The sequence below is a fragment of the Oenanthe melanoleuca genome, chromosome 2 (genome assembly GCF_029582105.1).
Source record: "Oenanthe melanoleuca isolate GR-GAL-2019-014 chromosome 2, OMel1.0, whole genome shotgun sequence".
Classification (NCBI taxonomy): Eukaryota; Metazoa; Chordata; class Aves; order Passeriformes; family Muscicapidae; genus Oenanthe; species Oenanthe melanoleuca.
The window spans coordinates 129158115-129177215 of record NC_079335.1 but is presented as its reverse complement, the minus strand read 5'-3'; the positions used below and the strand labels follow the sequence as shown (position 1 = coordinate 129177215).

The window sequence follows — 19101 nt, the reverse complement described above, 5'->3', positions numbered from 1 at the left end:
GCTGTGGAAATACATCCCTTCAGTTAATACACCAGCCTATTTTCCCCAGGTTACTGGGAGGTACTTGAATGTTAGTCTTATAATTTCTCAGAGTAACATGCTGCTCACATTCCCAACCTTTTGCACAACATGAATCCTGATTAGTTTCTATGGAAGTCTTACAACGGGAGGTAAAACACAGATAATAAACACATATAAAGGAATTAATGCCAAAATATTTAAAACTGTCACTTAACATTTCAAACTTTCATAGCTCCGCAAGTGCTCAACACCTCATAAAATCAGACAGCTAATTTCACAGACTGCACATCCAAATACAAGAGTATATTAGATATATATGGAATGTCAGGCCTTGGTGACTTAGCCAAAACAGCATAGCCTGTCAGTAAAACAGAGCTCAGGATAAAATTGATGAGCCTATGCTCAGGTCACTTGGTCACACATAGGTCAAACACAGAGTCCTTCATCTGTATCAAGACAGCAGAAGTGTCCCTGTGGTCATGGAAACCTTCCTTTGTCAAAAAGCACAGGGAAAGAGCTGCAGAAAGGGCTCTTATTAATTCCATTCTGCTCTTGAATAGCTCAATTTTTCTCATCTCTCACCTTTATGAGATCACTAAAATGACATTGATTGGGCTGATGGCTTTAGACTTGGAAGAATCCCACTTAACACTGAATTTTTTATGAACCTTGCATGTGACCTGGATAAGTTCCTTTCTTTTCTTTCTTTGTCCCTTGATTCCTGATCTAAAACATGATCATATCTGAGTAGCACAGAAAAGATCAAAGCAGTAAAGACTGCAAGGTGTTCAGGTAATGAGCAGTGAGGTAAGAAAGAAGGACTGCTGCCTATTGAAGACTCATAATGATTCTTTCTATTCTGTATGTCTCTTTCTACTGTAACAATTCTTGGCATATCCATGAGTGCTCTCCCATGCTTTTTACTTCTGGGATATCCACATGTGTCCTTTCATGCCTTTTAATCCATGTGTTGCTCCATAAGGATAATTGGGCAGCAGGATGTGGGGAAAGCTTATTAGGTCCAAAAAGACCTAGTAATCTAAAGCTGGCCACGAAGATGTTAGGATAAAGATATTGAAGACATTGATTGTAGCCTAAAAATTGCTCTTCTATATGCAGGCAATTATGGTTAGATGCCTACTCCTTTTTGGTCATTCCTGACTCCCAATTCCCCATCAAAATTAATGTCTCTCTTATTACATCAGCACATCTTGATTTGTAACCACTTCCCACATGTCATTGGCTTAAAGTAAGAAAAAACCCAGAAAACACATTAGAAAGCCCTTAGGCCATCTCAGATTCATATTTTTGCTTTATGAGGTGGACTAAGGATTGATTACAGAAGTAGAATCCACAGAACAGATGGGGCAGAAAATACTGGAAGCAGAGGCACTGCAAGTGGAAACAACCCAATTACACCCTAAATCAGTTCTTGCCCCAGCTCTATCATACAGGTCCTGCTGCCTTGTTACTGTTTATTCTGGATGTTTTTCCTCCACAATAGTAACCTCAAAGCTTCTCTGCTATAAAATTTCACAAGCTGAAACACCTGTAGCATTCATGCAAAACGTATCTATATCAAGCATTTGCCACATCATGGTATAAAATGCCAGCTAATGTAACCTTGAAGATGCATGTAAGAGCAATGCAATGATTCCAATATAAACCTGGTGCAAATTTCCCAAAAGAAGCTCTTACTGTCCAGCAATCATAGATGAGGACCTGTTATTGCCTACCTGCTGGCAATATCAAGCAGTCGTCTAACAAAATAAGAAAATAAAGCTTAAAACCTTACATGTTGAAGTAGAATTTAAAATACTATAAAATTTAGACCATTGAATCCCCTAACTTCTCAATATAATAGTACTATCTGACATGTATGCTATGAAATTATAGAATGCATAAGCTACAGACAGCATAAATCCCTTGTTTTGGTTTATCAATGAATGAAATGTGTCCAGATGTCCTTTCACCTCTTTATCTGAATTTAAATAATAATTTATTAATAAGAGCATAACTCACTTTCCACAGTTGTTGGTGGTAGCTTTGCCTGCTTGAAGTCAGGAAGCTGACATGAACAACTTAAAATTTGTTGAATGATAGCTGGACTGATTTGCTTGAAGTGGTCCTTAGAAATGGAGGAAGAACTGTTTTTCAAAAATATCTTCACAAGTTCATTGGCAGAGAAACAAACCTTTGTAGAAAAGTATATACAATTACTAAACCTAATGCATATACCTGCATTAAATTTTGAGGTTAAATACAAAATATTAGAAGAACACAGGACAGTACAACCCTAGAAGAAACCTGATATATATTTATACTCTTTCTTGCTTAAATCAGTTCAACTACTTCAATTACTTCCATTTTCGGCTGTGTAAACTAAATATTTCAGAAAGACCAGAATCTTTGGGATAAAGCAGTTCAATTTCTATTGAAGCCACTTAATGTTATAAAGATCTTACAAAACAATATCTCTCAATATTTTGCTATATGTGTTAAGAAAAATGTTTTAAGCCTAATACAAACTAAATTCTTAGCTATTCCTGTGAAACTACATTATTTGCAGTAATAGTGCTATTAGTATAAGATACTGCCTACATCAAAGCAATACTGAGATTCGTCCTTGTACTGCATCTTCAGTAAGATATGAAATAAGTTAGCTTTTTTAATTCATTAAATGAGGACATGTCAGCAAACTAGATGTTACATAGTCTAAAATTGGTCTAAAAATTGCTTAATAATTGTATTATTAGAGATACTTCAGAATTCCAACTACATTTTGTTCCTGTTTGGAGCATCTCTTTGTCAAAAGAAGCAATGTTTCATGGGACCATTTATATTTCAAAAATTTTCATGAAGAATTGGGTTTTCCCCTCCAGGATGAAACTTCTAGTAAAAACATGAGTAGTTGACATAAGAAAACTTTTAGTGGAAAATTCTGTAAACGTTTTTAAACAGAAGAACTTCAGTTCAAATATGTTACCATACTTAAAGGAACAATCTTCATTTCTTAATCTCATCTGATGAGCTGTGATTCAATATTTAAAACCAAACAATTTTCTTTCATTTAAATTGGTCTGCATCTGAGACTCAAGGGATTCCTAAATATTCCTTCTCTCATTACAGAAGCTGAAGCTTCTTTTGAAGTTGTTAAGTGTAATTACTTTTAAATAACCCGGTTAAACCAAACACATTCCTGACTTTTCTCATCTATTAGTGAAATAAAATATGCCTTGTGGTTCACTAAGAAACTGAAATAATTGAGCACTGATACATTTTTTTCTGAAAACCACATTCAAGTCCAGCATAATGGATCATCTTGTCACCTGGACATATTTTGTTCTGCCTTCAAGCCAAAGGAGAGCATGAAGACAATTCAGCAGCTTCCATATTGGATGAGACCTTCATTTTGCCTGTTCTGTGTGGTTTTGACTCTAGAACTAGGGAACACTGACATGTAGTATCAAGTTGGAAGATTAGGATTTTGGCTGGTTATGAGCAGCATTGCTGACCAGTGGGAGCAGAGATGAAAATATCCAACACCTGCACCAACAACTTGAGTGATGGCACAGAGTGCACCAGATGGCATTCACAGGTGAAATTCAACTGGGCCCATTAGTCAGTATGCTGATGGGTGCAGCTTCTATTTAGAGGGACCTTGACAAGACAGAGACATGGGCTGACCAGACCTTCATGAAGATCAGCCAAGGCAAACTTATTGTGCTTCACACAAAATAACCCCATGCATCCATAAAGGCAAGGGAAAACCGGCCAGAGGAAGGCAGGTTTGCAGAAAAAGCCAGTGGGGTGGGTCCTGACAGGAAACTTGAACACGAGCCACCAGTGTGCCCTTGTGGCAATGGCCACTAACTTCACACTGGCTGCATTAGCAAGAGCAGAGCCAGCAAGCACTGGAGAAAGAATATTGTCCACCACTCAGGACATGTGAGTCCACATCTGAACTATGTCCAGCTCAATAACCAGCAAGACACTGGGAAATTGAGGGAAGTTCAGTGGAGGGCCACCAAGATGGAGCTGCAGCACCTGATGTGCCAGGAGAGGCTGAGAGACCTGCATTTGTTCAGTTTGGGAAGAGAAGGGTTGGTGGGTATCTTAAGTCTACAGCTATCTAAGGTGGTTTAGAGGGAAGAGATAACCAGAATCTTCTCAGAGGCATACAGCAAAAGAATGAGAGGTGAAAGGTATTGCAGCAATGAAAAAATCCAATTTGATAAAGAAGTCCATCAAGATGAAGGCAATAAAGCACTAGTACAGGTTTCCCAAAAACGACTGTATAAACCCAGGTTTTGAATACATTCAGAATTCAGCTGGACATGGCTCTGTGAAACCTGATCTGACTTTGAATTTGGCTCTTTTTTGAAAATTACAATAGACAAGATGAGGTGCAGGATTATTACTAACCTAAATTTTAATGTGACTCTATTACAAGGAATTTTCAATTAAAAGCAAAATCTCATCTGTAAAAATAAACTGTCCACCCATACATAAAAAATAGCTGTTAAGGTGTATTTAGTAAAATGTTCTTGTAAGACATGGGGCATGAGAACCTGCATCTTTTCTAGTTGCAAGCCCCAGCCTTTTAAGCTTTTTAACATAAGGAGTCAGAGAACTGTCTCCATTAGAAAAGCAACTGTGTGTACTCTTGGAGGATGATATCAAAGAAATAAGCACATTGATTTTACATATTTTAATGTGAAAAATGGATGGATGGATGGATGGATGGATGGATGGATGGATGGATGGATGGATGATCTGGGTTTCCAAAATCCATGCTTGTTTAATGAGGAAGAATAAATGAATACATAGACATTGTTACATAGTTTAATGGAATTTAAGATTATTTATCTTATTAGATCGTCTGCCACTTACATTTTTATATACATTTTAATTGTAGAAACAATGATGTTTAAAAGAAAGCAGTGACCCTTTTTCTTTGGTAATGTTAAGAATAATTATTCCTATATAAAATTTAAATTACAGATCTCAATGCAGTCGGCAAGCACAAGCCATAGACAAGTCAATGTCTTGTATGTAGCAGAATCTGATACTAATAAGCACAATGGGTATCACAGGTGCAGAAAACAGGAGACAAAACTAGCAATACAGCAATGAAACATAAAGTGTTCTAATGAAATATGTCAAGGAAAATAGGCATAGCTAAAAAGAACAGGAATGGAAAAAAAACCCTTAGAAATTAGGAATTAATACAGAAGAGAAATTATCTTCTGTCCAGATGCTTCTTTGTGATTTTTGATTATGTATACAGAATACGCGGCCCTCAGTCGACTCCTAAGACTCAGTTAATGCTCCTGCACACTTATCTTTTGAGTTGCAGTCAGTCTCAGAAATTCAAGAAATCAAAAACTGAGCATAAAAAATACTTCAATTGCTGGAGAACAGTTTTATTTCTTTTACAGATAGAATCACTACTGATTTCTGATCTTCATAATTTAAAATTCATATGAAACACATTTAAAATGACCTTAATTTAAGATTATTTTGTGACCCCATTAAAAGCCTCATCATGCTGATCAGCATGATCCTTTTTTGTGGGCAGCTGCAAAGAAATTAACGTATTGACAGAGTATGCATTTCAAATGCAATACAATTACACAGATAAATATCTATCAGAATCGCATTTCACCAGATGAAATTTGTCTCAACTGCCCATATCATAAAATGACCACACAGAAAAAGTCAATTGCATATCACTCAGTTCTCCTAAATGGAGGAGAAACCTTACCACTCAGTTAATATAAATGGTAAAGGATTGAAAACAATAGAAAAGTGTTCTTTAAAGCATGTATTTCAAATGTATACATCAAAATATATACCAATTATCTACTTTAAAGTATCTTTTTTTTCTCTAAGGAACGATACTCAGTCTAAAGGATGAAGTCAGTTACCATCTTGACTGTTGCCATAAATAAAATTTATTTATTTTCAAATTCTTAGGATAAGGATAAAATCATCTGCAATAAGCCAGTGTCCTTCAAAGTCCTCAGAGAGGACATTGGGAAGTAGCTAAGGATCTGTTTTACAGATTTTATACTTCCTAAAGAAGGCATCTAGATTCCACAGACAGCTATGAAAAGAGTTTTGAAATGCCCAATCTTCAATTTACAGAAGCCTTTTAAAAGCAACTTCCACAGAAAATTTAATTTACTTTGCTTTCCTTAGTGAAAAACAATCCTTCTTTCTACTAGGTCACTTAAGGGGTCCTAGAAAATCTGTAACATAAAACAACAAGAAATCTCTAACAACTATATGAAAGCATCAAAGTCATGTTACTCCAGTTCTCTGAATCTTGAAGGAACACCAGAATCCATGTAACACTAACCATTGTTAGCCCCCCTCAGTGACTTTAATTGCACATTCAACATCCACAAAGTTTTTTCCCCAATTAATATTTTAAAAGATATAGCTATATAAATATATATTTTCATCCATATCTGCATGCCTTTTTGAAACAAATATGTTTTACAGTATTTGCATGGTTTGGTAGACATATTGCATGGTTTGCAAATAAATTTAAACTTCTGTCAGTGAAATTCTGCCTCCAACACTATAAGAACATAAAAATAAACTAACCTGGTCCCAATCTGTGTTCCTTTCACCATCTTCAAAATAGCCTTTCAGATAGTCTCCCTTTGTACGATTTCCTTTGACTGGAGTATTTCTTCTTCCAGTATCTCTGATTGCCAAACTGTAACGTCTTCTTTTGTGACTGTGAAATTGTCCATTTACAGTGCAGGTCTTTTTGGCTGTAAGCACATTTAGTAGTTGTTCTAGTTCTAGTAATTCATTAGAGAACAGACATGTTACCATAGGAAAATGCACACTTAAAAGACAAAAATACTTAAAAGACAGAAGACAGTAATTTTTTTTCTTTTTTTTTTTTTTTTTTTTTTTTTTTTTTTTTTTTTTTTTTTTTTTTTTTGTTATAACATTGATTCAAATTCCTCATTTTAATACTATTTTCTGAGTTTGGCACTGGAGACAATTTCTGCTTAACAACTCTGGAAGTTCCACTTCTTTACATATAGCACTCAGGTGTTTTGCCTATGAAAAAAACCAGATGCGACTGTTCCTTCATTTCGCCTTTCATTTAATCAGCATCTCTGACAAGGTTATCTAGTAGTTGCTAAATAACTTCACTGTTTCAGAAATTTTCCTGCATAAATGGAACACCACACTGAGCTACCTCAGCCAGGTATTTGGTCCAGAAAACAGGTCCTCTATAGGGTGTCCTGAAGTCAATCTTTAGGATGCTGTGCCGCCCTTGAACCTCAGAAGTGCAGCACAAGACAGTGAATTTTTTCTCTCCTTTGGTTAACTGGGAAGCATGCCTGCTCACAGACACAGGAAGGAGAGAGCAAGGACCTCTAATACAAATCTGAGCTCACTCACAGATGTACCTCATGACATAGTTTGGGTGCAATGGGTGCTTCTTCTGATGCAATGCCCAGTTACTTGAGGGGGCAGGCCCTATCCTATCCTCCTTATCACCTTCCTTCACCCCTGCACTTTCAAATGAAGCCATAGCATAAATTCTGTAAACTTTAGTTTGTCCATTAAAAAGTGGTCCACAAATTAATTTTAAAGAAATTTAGATAAATGGGAATGTTTTCATATAATCCTTTATTTATTATTCACATTACCCAGAAAAACCAAATGGTATAATCTTAACGGAAAATCTCACAAAAAGGTTTCTGATAAGCTGTTTCACTACTTTCTTTTGGCTACTTAAACAGATATGAATGGAGCTACAAACTTGTTTTCTAAATGCAGTAAAATCTAATTATCTTTTTCTATGCTTACAGATTGTTACTCTTTCCTGAAGTTACTATTAAGAATTTAAATAAATTTTAAAGGGATAGTATAATGAGTTTAGACTTAAAATAGACCTTGTTACAAACAGGTTAAGAATATTTTTTTTGTTTATCTGAATGACATTCTAACTCCACCAACCATACAGTCCTGCTGTTATCTTCACTGAGGCCCAGATTTCACCATATAGCTATTTAGTAGCACTGTGCTGAGACAGCTACATCCATTCTTGTGAGAATTATTTTACAAGATCTGACTGGGCAATTTTAAAGGAAGGGCTTTGCTGCCAAACCAGTTTATGTAAGTACAATCTAGGATCCCAGTTTAGGGCTAAGGATTATTAATTTTTAATATTTATTTCTGTGATTCAATGTGCCGCCATGTTACCTATGAATGTTAAAAATGTTTTTGCCTATGTTCAGTTCAACTTTTTAATCTGCTTTAACCCATACTTAATGTAACTTTTTAAAAAGCTTTGAAAAGCTTGTAAACTGTTGCTGTTAGCAGTTGCCTGCAAAAAAGGAAAAGTAGATGTCCTATAACAACCTTCTAAATCAATACCAGGCCCTGCATTGATGGTGTAGCTCCTAAAACTGTTAAGCAGGCACAACCTTTTACAGAAATTAATAGTTGCTGCTGCTGAGAGTTCAGCATTTGTCTTGTTTTGTTTTGTTATTTTTGGACTATTTAGAGCTCTCCTATACGTCTATTTATTTATGGCTAAGTAGCATTTCTGATAAGTCCAGCAATAAACTTTCCTGAAGAAAATAAACTTTGCATACTCCAGCTTACCTGTCACTTGTAGCTCAGTGGTACTATTTAGAGAACTGAAAATATATTTTATAAAGAAATCTGGGGAAGGCAAACTTGCTTTCCCCATACAGACTCCTTGTAGAGCCAGAGTAAGGATTAAAGCAGCCAGGCGTGGAAGAGTGTTTTCATCAGCACCATCTCTGTCCATTATATCAGCATTTTTCTCCAGAGTGCTCACATCAACACACTGAAATCAGGAGAAAACAGCATGAAGACAGTCCTGCTCACCTTCATTTAAATAATCAGAGTGACAGGAGGAGAAACTGGCGAGAACAATTTCACAGACAGCCAGAGTAGAAAAACGCCAAGATGTAAGCTGTAATTGCCAGCAGGACAGCTAATCAAAGGACATTTTCAGGAGAACAGGCATAGAATTAAAAATCTAGAACATTTACTCAGTGTCCAATGGAGAAAAAGTAGCCCTTCATCCAGGTTATTTTTGCTTAGTGTTATTTTCCTGCTGTTTCTATTGTTCCAAGTGTTCTCCTCACTTACATTGACATATACCACCAGAAAGTGGAAGAAAGGGGAGGAATTTCTGTTAAGGTAGGAGAAATTGGCTCAAATAATACAGATGTTAATCTTCATCCCAAACTTCAGAAAGAATCCTTTAAATGTATTTAGTTCCTCACCTACTCAAAGGAATCAATAGTTTTTTATGAAGCACTTATATGGGAACAATATGGAAAGATATAATTTTGCTGATAAAGAGTGACTTTCCTGCTGGGTGACAAATAAAAACAGTAGTCAATGGTATACAGCCATGTGTGTGGAGGTCTGCAAACTCTCTTAGTTGCCCAGAAATTTATGCCCCTTTTCATACTTTCTTCCCTTTTTTTCCTTTCTCATTTATTTTCACTGCAAATAGTTGTGTTTGAATGAAACAACAGCAACAACTACAAAAACAACAAAGGCAAAAAATTACTTAATTTTTTCTAGCTAATATTAACAAAATTAAAAAGTCAGCTAGATGAGCCAGTACAGCAAAAATTTATTTCATACACACTCATCTCTCCTTATGCAGGCCATAAACACTTCAGAGAGAAAGCTGCCATTTCTTTCCATGCTCATTCACTATACATCAAAATTTTCATAACCCAAAATTTAATCTCTTATTTCAACCAAGGTATTAGGTGCCATGACTAAAGAAGAGGATATTTGGTTTCTGTGAAACCAAAACAACATAAAGAGCCACTAAAAATGCTTTTCTTCTATGACTACCCTGCATCATTGGCCCTTTTCCACAACTCAAGTGTTGAGATTCCAAGTATTATGCTATTATGTTTTGTGTACCTTTCATAAAAGGAACTTCTTTTCCCTCAAGTCAGTGAGTGGTGAAGTCTCAGTTACTAGACAGGCTTGACAACTGATTCTATTGCCAGCATAAACAAACAGAACCTTCAGTAAAATATTTTTTGGGTTGTTATTCTATCTTGACATTCCAAATAGCCTCCAATGTCTCTTTAGTTGCTCAGATACCATTGGAGTTCTTGGAAATCGGCACGTTCACCATGACTCAACCAAAAGAACTGGTCAATGAATAATTTATGGTGGGAAACAACCACACAAAGAAGACAAAGAGAGGAACTGGAGGTCCTCAACATTCTGGTCACAGCAAGGTCTCCTACGCATCTTCTGTTTGTGCAGAAAACCCTACTACACTATGCTGCAAATGAAAACCTAATGAAAAGGCCAAATTTGAGCTTTGTATAAACCAAATTTAACTCAATACATTGAACAGATCTAAGAGGCTACAAACAGGAGGTCAACCTGTACTTTAGGAGTTACCTAATTTGGCAAAAACCTGTTTTATTGCTCATTACAAGGCAAAGTTGTTCTTCGACTTTGAACTCTAGATTATTCTGTTATTTTATAAATCCTATTTGAGAGAAGGAATTCTTAACAGCAGTGGGAAAACTCAGCATGTTTCCTGACTTAGAAACTATTATTTTAGCTGAAAATAGTCAATATCGGGGGTTTTTCTTTTCAACTTTAAATTTAAGCTTATCTTTAACAATCTTTCTACAAGGCATATCCACGCTGGTAGATAATTACTCACAAATGTATGTGTTCCAGCTGAAGGAACCCATCGTGTCTTTGAACACATTCTTCATTCTATTCAGCCTTGGATAGACATGGAAGTGTAGAACATGACAAGGATTTCATCACAGCAAAATAATTCGTTCTTTCTCCTATACCAGCCAGTAATGGGTTTGTTCTGCTTTATAACATTGAAATACTTTGACTTTGAACTCTAGAATATTATTCTATTATTTTATAGATTCTATTTGAGTTAAGGATCTCAAATAGATACTTATAGATCTGTTTCAAATAGGTCTCATAGATCACTGGTAGCGTATCTATGTTAACAAATATCAGAGATGAGAAAGTGTTTTCTGTCCTTGGAGCCAAGTGCAAGATCTTGCATGCACACAGCTGTGCTCTTTTCCATCTGCCCCAAGCAGAGCAACTGCTTCTAAACTACCTATTAGGAATCGTCCCTAAACTGCAGCACCTCCCCACCCACTTCACAGCAGACCCTGTGGAAGTGGCACATGCCAGAAACAACTCAAAGAAAAGCATTAAACAGCACATACAACACAATACCAGTGTTCAACCTGTGCTCAGACACTTTCATTTACCAGTCTTCTGGATGACTGGGATTACTGGCATAGTCTCTCTACTAGCATAAAGGCATTATACTGGTAATAATGATGAAGTTATTTTTACATAGGTTTTCTTTACCTGGTTTTCAGAAGTTTTAAAATGCTGCCTTACTGCAGCTAAAATATCTTCAGTTTCATTCCGTGAAAAATAATAACAGTCTTCATCATGTCTTAAACTAAGCATACTCTGTAGGTAAAATTTATAATCCTTATCATTCAAGCTGAATTCTGAAGAACACATATCTCTACGATGAAGAATGTAGTAGAGAAGAATAAGAGAAATTCTCTCAAATACTTCTTCACTGAGATGGTCTTCTAAATGTCCTCCAGCTATTATTAACAAAGCATCTGGTTCAAGGCACTGTGAAGAAATAAAAATAAATGGAAATTCAACTCAAGTGACACCCTGCCAGGCATCTGCAAATACAGATAGGAAGGACAACAGAAGAATACAACTTCTATATTTAAGGGATCAAACCTAAAACTACACAGATGCATGCTGATGGAGTGGCAGGAGGAGGATGCAGGTAATTCATTGCAATTCTATGGCTGCAAGATCACACCATAGGGTTTTTTCTCAAAGCTCCTTTTGATTTTAAGAAAAGTCAAGTGTCATTGAGATGACACTTTGAGCAACCTGTTCAATGGTAGGGAGAGTGGAACTACATGATCTTTCAGGTCTCTTCAAACTCAAACTATTCTATGACTTTATTCAATAATTCTATGATTTAGTGGTTTGAGACTCCCTACAATTAGGAATAATTCTGATCAATCATTGTAGAGAGCAAAAACCTTCCACTAGCTTCAGCGGATTATACTTCTGGTTATAAATATATTAGATAAGGACTAGGGCTATTCATATTTTCATCTGTGCCTTATATATGCGTTTGCATTATAAGAAAAAACAGTTGCTGAACTGTAGTTAATTGAGGCTATGCAAACAGAAGTTATACCATATTCAAAGCACTGCTGAGAGACATAATTTAGCCTGTAATCACACAGCTATTTTTATGTTTCTAAATGAATTCTGTTAACTGCAGCAATGAGATCCAGTGCAGAGAGCCAGCACAAGGTCTCAACCCCATTTAGTCCTTCAAATGCATTTCAAGAGGGACAGAAATTACATATTAACGCTGTGCAGGCTTTACATCTGAGTACAGATTTTTTACTATGTGTGTATATATATATATATATATATATATATACACATATCTATCTATCTATCTCTCTCTCTCTCTCTCAACTTTTTCTTAATATAAAAAGTCTTTTCAGAAACTTGTGCCGCTCATACAAAAATGAGTCTGTAAATTAGACCAGAAGACCAACAGAGGTCTATCTCAGGGTATGAGAAATAAGACACTGAAGTCCAAAATAAAGAATCTCTCTTGAAGAAATGTTTTAATTAATGTTATTCATTCTGTACCTGTTTTTTCGAGCAGAGTCCTTTCCAAGCATGTTATAGATGTTGTCAGCTAACCTCCACAATTCTAGTGCAGCTGAACTGTACATTTCAGAGAAGAAACTACAACACATGTGATACCGTGGGAGGATCAACACTACACTCTAATAAATTAATGAATCCAGACAAAATCCAGTTGGTCAGAATAAATTTTTTGCTGCTACAAGCATGCCAGGTTGTTTGGTGGGGCTCACCTTGTACATTAGTTCATTTTCCTACACTGAAGCTGGGTTAATCAAACAAACATTGTCATTGTCATTGTTCAGAAGCCAAAGTTACTTGGAGGAACTGAGAGAGCTGTTACTTTTTAATATGAAGAACTCTAACAAAAATTCACAAAATAATGAATCTAAAAAAAAAAAAAAAAAAAAAGAAAGAAAATTGTAGATATTATTATTATTAACTATTTATATACATAAATATGCTATATTACAGTATGATTCACTGTGTCCTGTCCTGCCTGCATTGTTTATCAAGGTCTTTAACTTTTCCTAATGCAGTCTCTGAGAATTACTTTTTAGATTAGGAGGAGGCCATTCTGTTCTCTGTCCCAAAGACCTCAAGTCAGTCAACTAGCCTTAATGAACACTCAGGAGTATTACAATAAACATATGGCATAAAGTGGAAGATTTTCAAAGATACGTGGAAGATTTTAAAATCCACTAAGGATAAATTGCAATCAGTGAGTCCATTGTTTGCTCTTGAAAGGAAGATGACTGAAAAGAAAATTGCTAATTTAAAGGAAGTAGATACTTTGTAAAAAATGCAGTTACTCCATAGTATATATAGCCCATGGTGAGTGACCCTTGAAGAGATATTAAGATAATATAAAGTGGTTCATCACTAGGCTGGTTTTTTTGTTTGTTTGTTAGTTTGGGAGGTTTTTTGCTGCTACTAATATTTTTACAGGAATAACCATCCATCCTTGATTTAGAAATGCTTATTTTCTACAAAAAAAGCCCAGAACTTGGGTACTGAAGTCAGTTTCTTTTGTTCAAGTGGCCAGAAGTTAAAAAATTTTTTTCTTACCCATGCAAAAAATATATGACTTCTGTGTGCTTAGGAGATAAAAAAATGTTTGATGCCAGCCCTTGCTCAGAGTCTTAGGGCCACCATGCAACAACAAAGCAGAAGAGGGTCCAAAGAAAGTGTCAAACTTCACTGCTTTTAAAAGCCCATTAGAGATATCATAAAAACCAAAACAAAAAAAGTCTGAAAACAAAGTCATGGGATATAAACAGAATCCTGGATTTAGAAGGGAAATTGAATCTGAAATCAATTAGTGATACCCAACAAGTATGAGGAAGAAAATGCCAAGCTAAGGTGGGGAATTCTGTTTCAAATTTTGATAAACTTGAAGGATAGTGCTTCTTGCACAGTTTTTGCTGTCTTGATTTACCAAATCTTGTTAAATCATCATGGAAGATTTCAGCACAGTACCACATGGGCTCCATGTGACTTAAAATGCTACATCTCTCTTAAGGATTTCCTATAGAAAACCAGGTTCCTGTGATTCTGGCACAGAAACACTGACAGGGCAGGATGTGTGCAGTTTCTGACTCAGATGACACTGAGAAGTACTGAAAATAGTGAATGTCCTCAAAGTCTTCCTCTAGAAAATTTCCAAGATGAAGCCTGTACAGAGCAGCAGTATTGACCAAAGTAAGCCTCAGCTAAGTTTCCCTTAGATTTCATCCATCCAAGGACACAGTGGGCAAACTCTCCAGAAATACATCACAAATACAAGAAAAAAACATGCCACTCAAGAAGAAAAAAATAAAGGCCAAACAAAAATCTAGTCCCATTTATTAAATTTGTGAATTTTAGGAGGACTATATAGCCATGTTTAACACATCGTGGGTTTTCAATCTGGGCCCGTATCTGATACGCATTTGTTGCCCATGTGTGAATAATCTCCTTCATTAAAAATTATCCATTTAGGTAATGTCAGGAACCTACAATATTTATGTAAATTTCACATTTGGACTCATATGAAAAAAGGGAGCATTTTTAGGAAGGGTCAGTTAAGTGACCAGCTGTATACTGCACGGGATTCATTGTCTTGGCAGATTGCTGAAAACAGCACCTTGTAAAAATATTCACCTTTCAGATCATCTTCATAAGTGTGGTATAAAGTGCTTTATGTAGGTCACTGAACAGAGCCAGAGCCAAAGTAATGAAAGCCAAGGCTGAGCAAGCCCTTTGTCGTCCCTTTCAGCTAAGTTGCTCAGTAACACTGTCCCTGTCCTTTCACCATTGAATCAGGACTGAGTTCTGAAAATATTCTTAAGTAGACAACCAATCCCTCTGTGCAACTGTACCCTGGACTACTTCCAGTTTCAGTTTGGATTTGTAGATTCATTGTTCTGCCTTTCCTTTTCCTTGACCTGAACTGCTTACAAAACCCTTCCCTTAATCTTGAATATTTCAGTGAAGTGGCACATAAATCTGAGACAATCCTGTCTGGGTTTTATTTTTTTGAAGTAAAATCCAGAATGACAACAAAAAAAGGGGCAGAACTAGTCCCCAGTATTTGCCTATGTCTTTCCACAGTGGAAATCTTGTACCCCAAATTCAAGCTCATGCTTTTATTGTTAGGCCAGTTTTTAGTAGAAAAATTTTTGCCGGAAAACAAGCACTTGGGAACTTTAAAAGGAATATCTGTCTTGCTTGGAATATCTCTTCATGAGCTCAAACAAGAAATAATAATCATTCAAAATGAAACAAGACTGGGACAATTTTTTCGCTGCAACAATAAGTTTTTTACATGTCTAGGTATTGTGTTCAGGACAGTATCACTCTAACAAATGTTAGAACTCACTGATGATCCTGTAAAGATATCCCTCATTAATTGAAGCACTAACCAGATTACAATCCTCTTGCATGCCATAAATCCGCTGTGGGCACTCAGCTCTCTCCAGTAACACCTTGACCAGTTCTCGTGAGTGGTTCATGTGGAGCTCAGTGTTTTCAGCTGAGAGAATGCGTAAAACTTCCACCAGAGAGCCTCTGCTGGGAGGATTGCTGCCATCCTGCCCATGCTCTTCCCCAGGCTGGCCTTCAGCAATGAGCAGGCTGAATATGAAAGCAGAACATACCACCCCAAGAGCTGGATGCCTGGTCAGAAAACACATCTCCTCTTCTGCAGTGCCTGATCTGCACTGAATGTTGGATTGTTGTTTGCACTTCACAGCTTAAACTGGAAACTTGAAGAATCTGAATGGTAAAGGGGGAAAAAATCCAACCCTTTAATTAGTGCGAATGCAATATGTTCGAAAGGATTTATTAATTGGTCGGCTAAGCTGATTTGCAGTGACAAGCTGTTTTTGAACAACAGGGAGCCTGTAAAGGCTTTACAGCACAGAACAGCATGAAACTAAGACAACCATGGCCTCAAAACTTTTTTAGAATTGCCAGCAAGTTGTTGTCTCAAAGTGCCCTTCCCTTTTCTTAAAAATAAAGTCTATGGCTTTCATTTCAGTGTTATGTTATTGCATTCACTAATTCTTTTCAGTAAGAACGGGAAAATACCATGGTTTTCACTTTCATTTCATCACAAAAACAGGTTTTTAGTAACAAAAATAGCTGTAAATAAATATTACTAGTCTGATAGTAATATGAATGTGCAGTAATTACATTACATAGCAATAATATAAAGCAGGTTATATTGTCAAAACACTTTATCAACATTACTAAACCCCAGGTATACAGCACGAAAAAAGGAGGATGTATTTAATAATTAGTGATCATTACTGAGATGGAAGAATTACAAAGCTGAGGTTATAATTTCACTCAAAGAACTCAGTGAATAAACAAGACAAACAAGCTTAACTTGTTAAATCGAGGTGCAAAAAGACAGTTTTTACTATAAATCTCTCTTGTCACAATCCTTCTAATAAACCTCTCCTTCTGCTTTAACAGTAATATATCCCAATATCAAAGCACAAGAAATATAAAAGAGTTTCACTTCTGTTTTCCACAGAAGTTTTGATTTTATTGATGGGCAGACGCTGGCACTGACATACATATTCAGATAGTAATGCACATGTGTTAAACAGCCACATATACATTCATCTGCTTTGAACTGCAATATGATATACATTTCTTCTTTTAGAGGAAACTCAGCCAACAAAGTATTTAAAATTTAAAAAGAACTGCTGAATTCAAATGGGCATTTAGTCAGATAAAAGTATGTTTTTAGATATTAGGAAATCTTTTGGTGTTTAGATATATTCTACTGTTAGCAATTAGGAACATGTATCTTTGTTACAAGGATATTATGAGCATTTATTTCTAAATGCTATTTTCTTACCTTTTGAAGGGAAAAAGTGTGCTTGTGTATCTAGCTTTGTGGCCTTCTGAATCCTCAGAAGTATTTAGCTGCTGGAAGTCCAATGTTTTTAAAATTCCTTGATGGTGCTCTGGAAGCTGGAGAGGATTAGTTTATTGCTGCCTTGAAAAGTTTTCAGTTGCTATGGAGAGAGCTGCCCTTAAGGTAACAATGGAGGTGGATAGGAATTAGTACACGTTCTTCTTGTACTTGCAAGTTCTAAGCACTGCATTATTGAATTTATTTCACATATTCTCATAGCTATCATTTTATGTAAACAGTCTATTTTAAAAGTACAAGATGTATAAAATCTACTAAAGAATGTATTTCATTATAATGGGTAATAAATGCAAGCACTCATAAATGTTCTGTGTTACTAAATTATTTGATCAATTCTACAATAAACCTGAATTTTGTTTTTCTCATTAAAATACTATTACTTTTTGAAAATATGAGAACACATTAGAAATAGAAATCTTTTCAAGCACATCCATAGAAAAATGAAATTTTTTCTTTGCAAAACATTGCCTGTAGAAAACAGCCTCTTTCATCCCCACTTATCCTGTGTCACATTTGCACCAGCTGAAAAAGCTGGGATAGCTCAGCCTGTGGTGAAAAAAATGTCATCCACCCACTCAGATTTTCCAGAGGGACGCTGTTACGAAGTTGACATTTACATCACCATGCCATTACAAGATTACTGCACTGGAAGTTAGTGAAAACTGTCACAACTGACAGATTTCTACAGAGACTGGTACCCCAGTCATATCATTCTCCCACCTTCCATGCTGTTAGGAAGGACTGTCATCTCAGCTGCCCCAACAAACCCTGTGAAGCAGTAAGCCTGTAGTAATAGAAACATCATAATTCCCTTTAAAGCTAGATTAACACAAAATCCTGGGTTCTAAAATGTCTGTAATGTCTCCTACAAGGTGGTGAGCTCAAAGGAAACAGCCTTGTTTTAGCAAGACTGAGAACTAACAACTCATGATAACTATAAAAGAATTCAACTGACAATGCCAGCTTGAGGGAAATGCAAAATGTAAACAAATGTTCACAAAAATGCAAAGTACAATTACTTGTACAGATTCTTGAGTGATGAAGGCTGAATATTTTAAAAATCAGTCCTACTTTTAAATATTCTTTTATTTTACTTCCTAAATTACAAAATATATTTATCAACTAACATTTCTAAATATATCACTTTATGAAAACAAGAATTCCAGAAATTTTTCATAGAAATATTTTTATAAGAATGAATGAAAAGCAGAAACACATGATAATATGCATTTCCTCAGGCTTTTATATAATTTGTTCTGTCAAACAAAGCTAACCATGTCCAGATTTGTTCCACTAATAAAATAATTCCTCAGATAATAGGGGAATAGCTTCCAGGATTTAATTCTGGGGATTGCTCAATCTCCAAACAAACATAGAATAGGTTTATCTGTATATAATTCGATGTTTTGTGTATAATTACAAATTGAAACTAAGAATTAATTCCATCCAATTAAAGTGTACAAACAGAGGGTAAGTTGTTTCAGTTTACTGAGAAAAGCTAACATTTAGAAACACATTTGATGATTCATAACTATTGAAAGCTTCTGAGAAGCTTTATTATTGCAAAATAATACTGGCTACAAATTACTTTAATGTTACATTACAGAGTGATGGTAAAAAAAGAAAATATTCAGTACATTAAAAAACAACATAATATTTGGTACAGGTGACTATGGCTGATCTCAAAGGGGAAGTCACTTCCCTTTTTACGACTAAGTGCTGCAAACCTCTTCTGGCTTGGAAATGAGCTCCTCAGTGTTGGCAAATTCACTGACAATGACTCAAGGCTCACCCTTTCTTTTACCCTTGACACTGTTTTCAGCCACTGCCATTAAAGAACTAGTCTGTCTACACAGCACTTGGATTACCTCTTCTGAAGTAATTGCTGGCATCAGTTG

General features: G+C 35.8%; 1 protein-coding gene across 1 annotated transcript in view; it reads right to left on the bottom strand.

Moving 5' to 3' along the window:
* SLC39A12 (solute carrier family 39 member 12) overlaps positions 1 to 17209 on the bottom strand; it is a 33954-nt gene extending 16745 nt beyond the window's left edge. Inside the window, exons 1-6 of the mRNA XM_056484465.1 lie at positions 17126 to 17209; positions 15678 to 16029; positions 11434 to 11715; positions 8668 to 8875; positions 6637 to 6839; positions 2044 to 2215 (exon numbers count right to left, since the gene is read on the bottom strand). Of these exons, the coding sequence (XP_056340440.1) occupies positions 2044 to 2215; positions 6637 to 6839; positions 8668 to 8875; positions 11434 to 11715; positions 15678 to 15947 (1135 nt within the window). The 5' untranslated portion in view covers positions 15948 to 16029; positions 17126 to 17209. The remainder of the gene's footprint in view (positions 1 to 2043; positions 2216 to 6636; positions 6840 to 8667; positions 8876 to 11433; positions 11716 to 15677; positions 16030 to 17125) is intronic.
* Positions 17210 to 19101: the final 1892 nt, after the last annotated feature.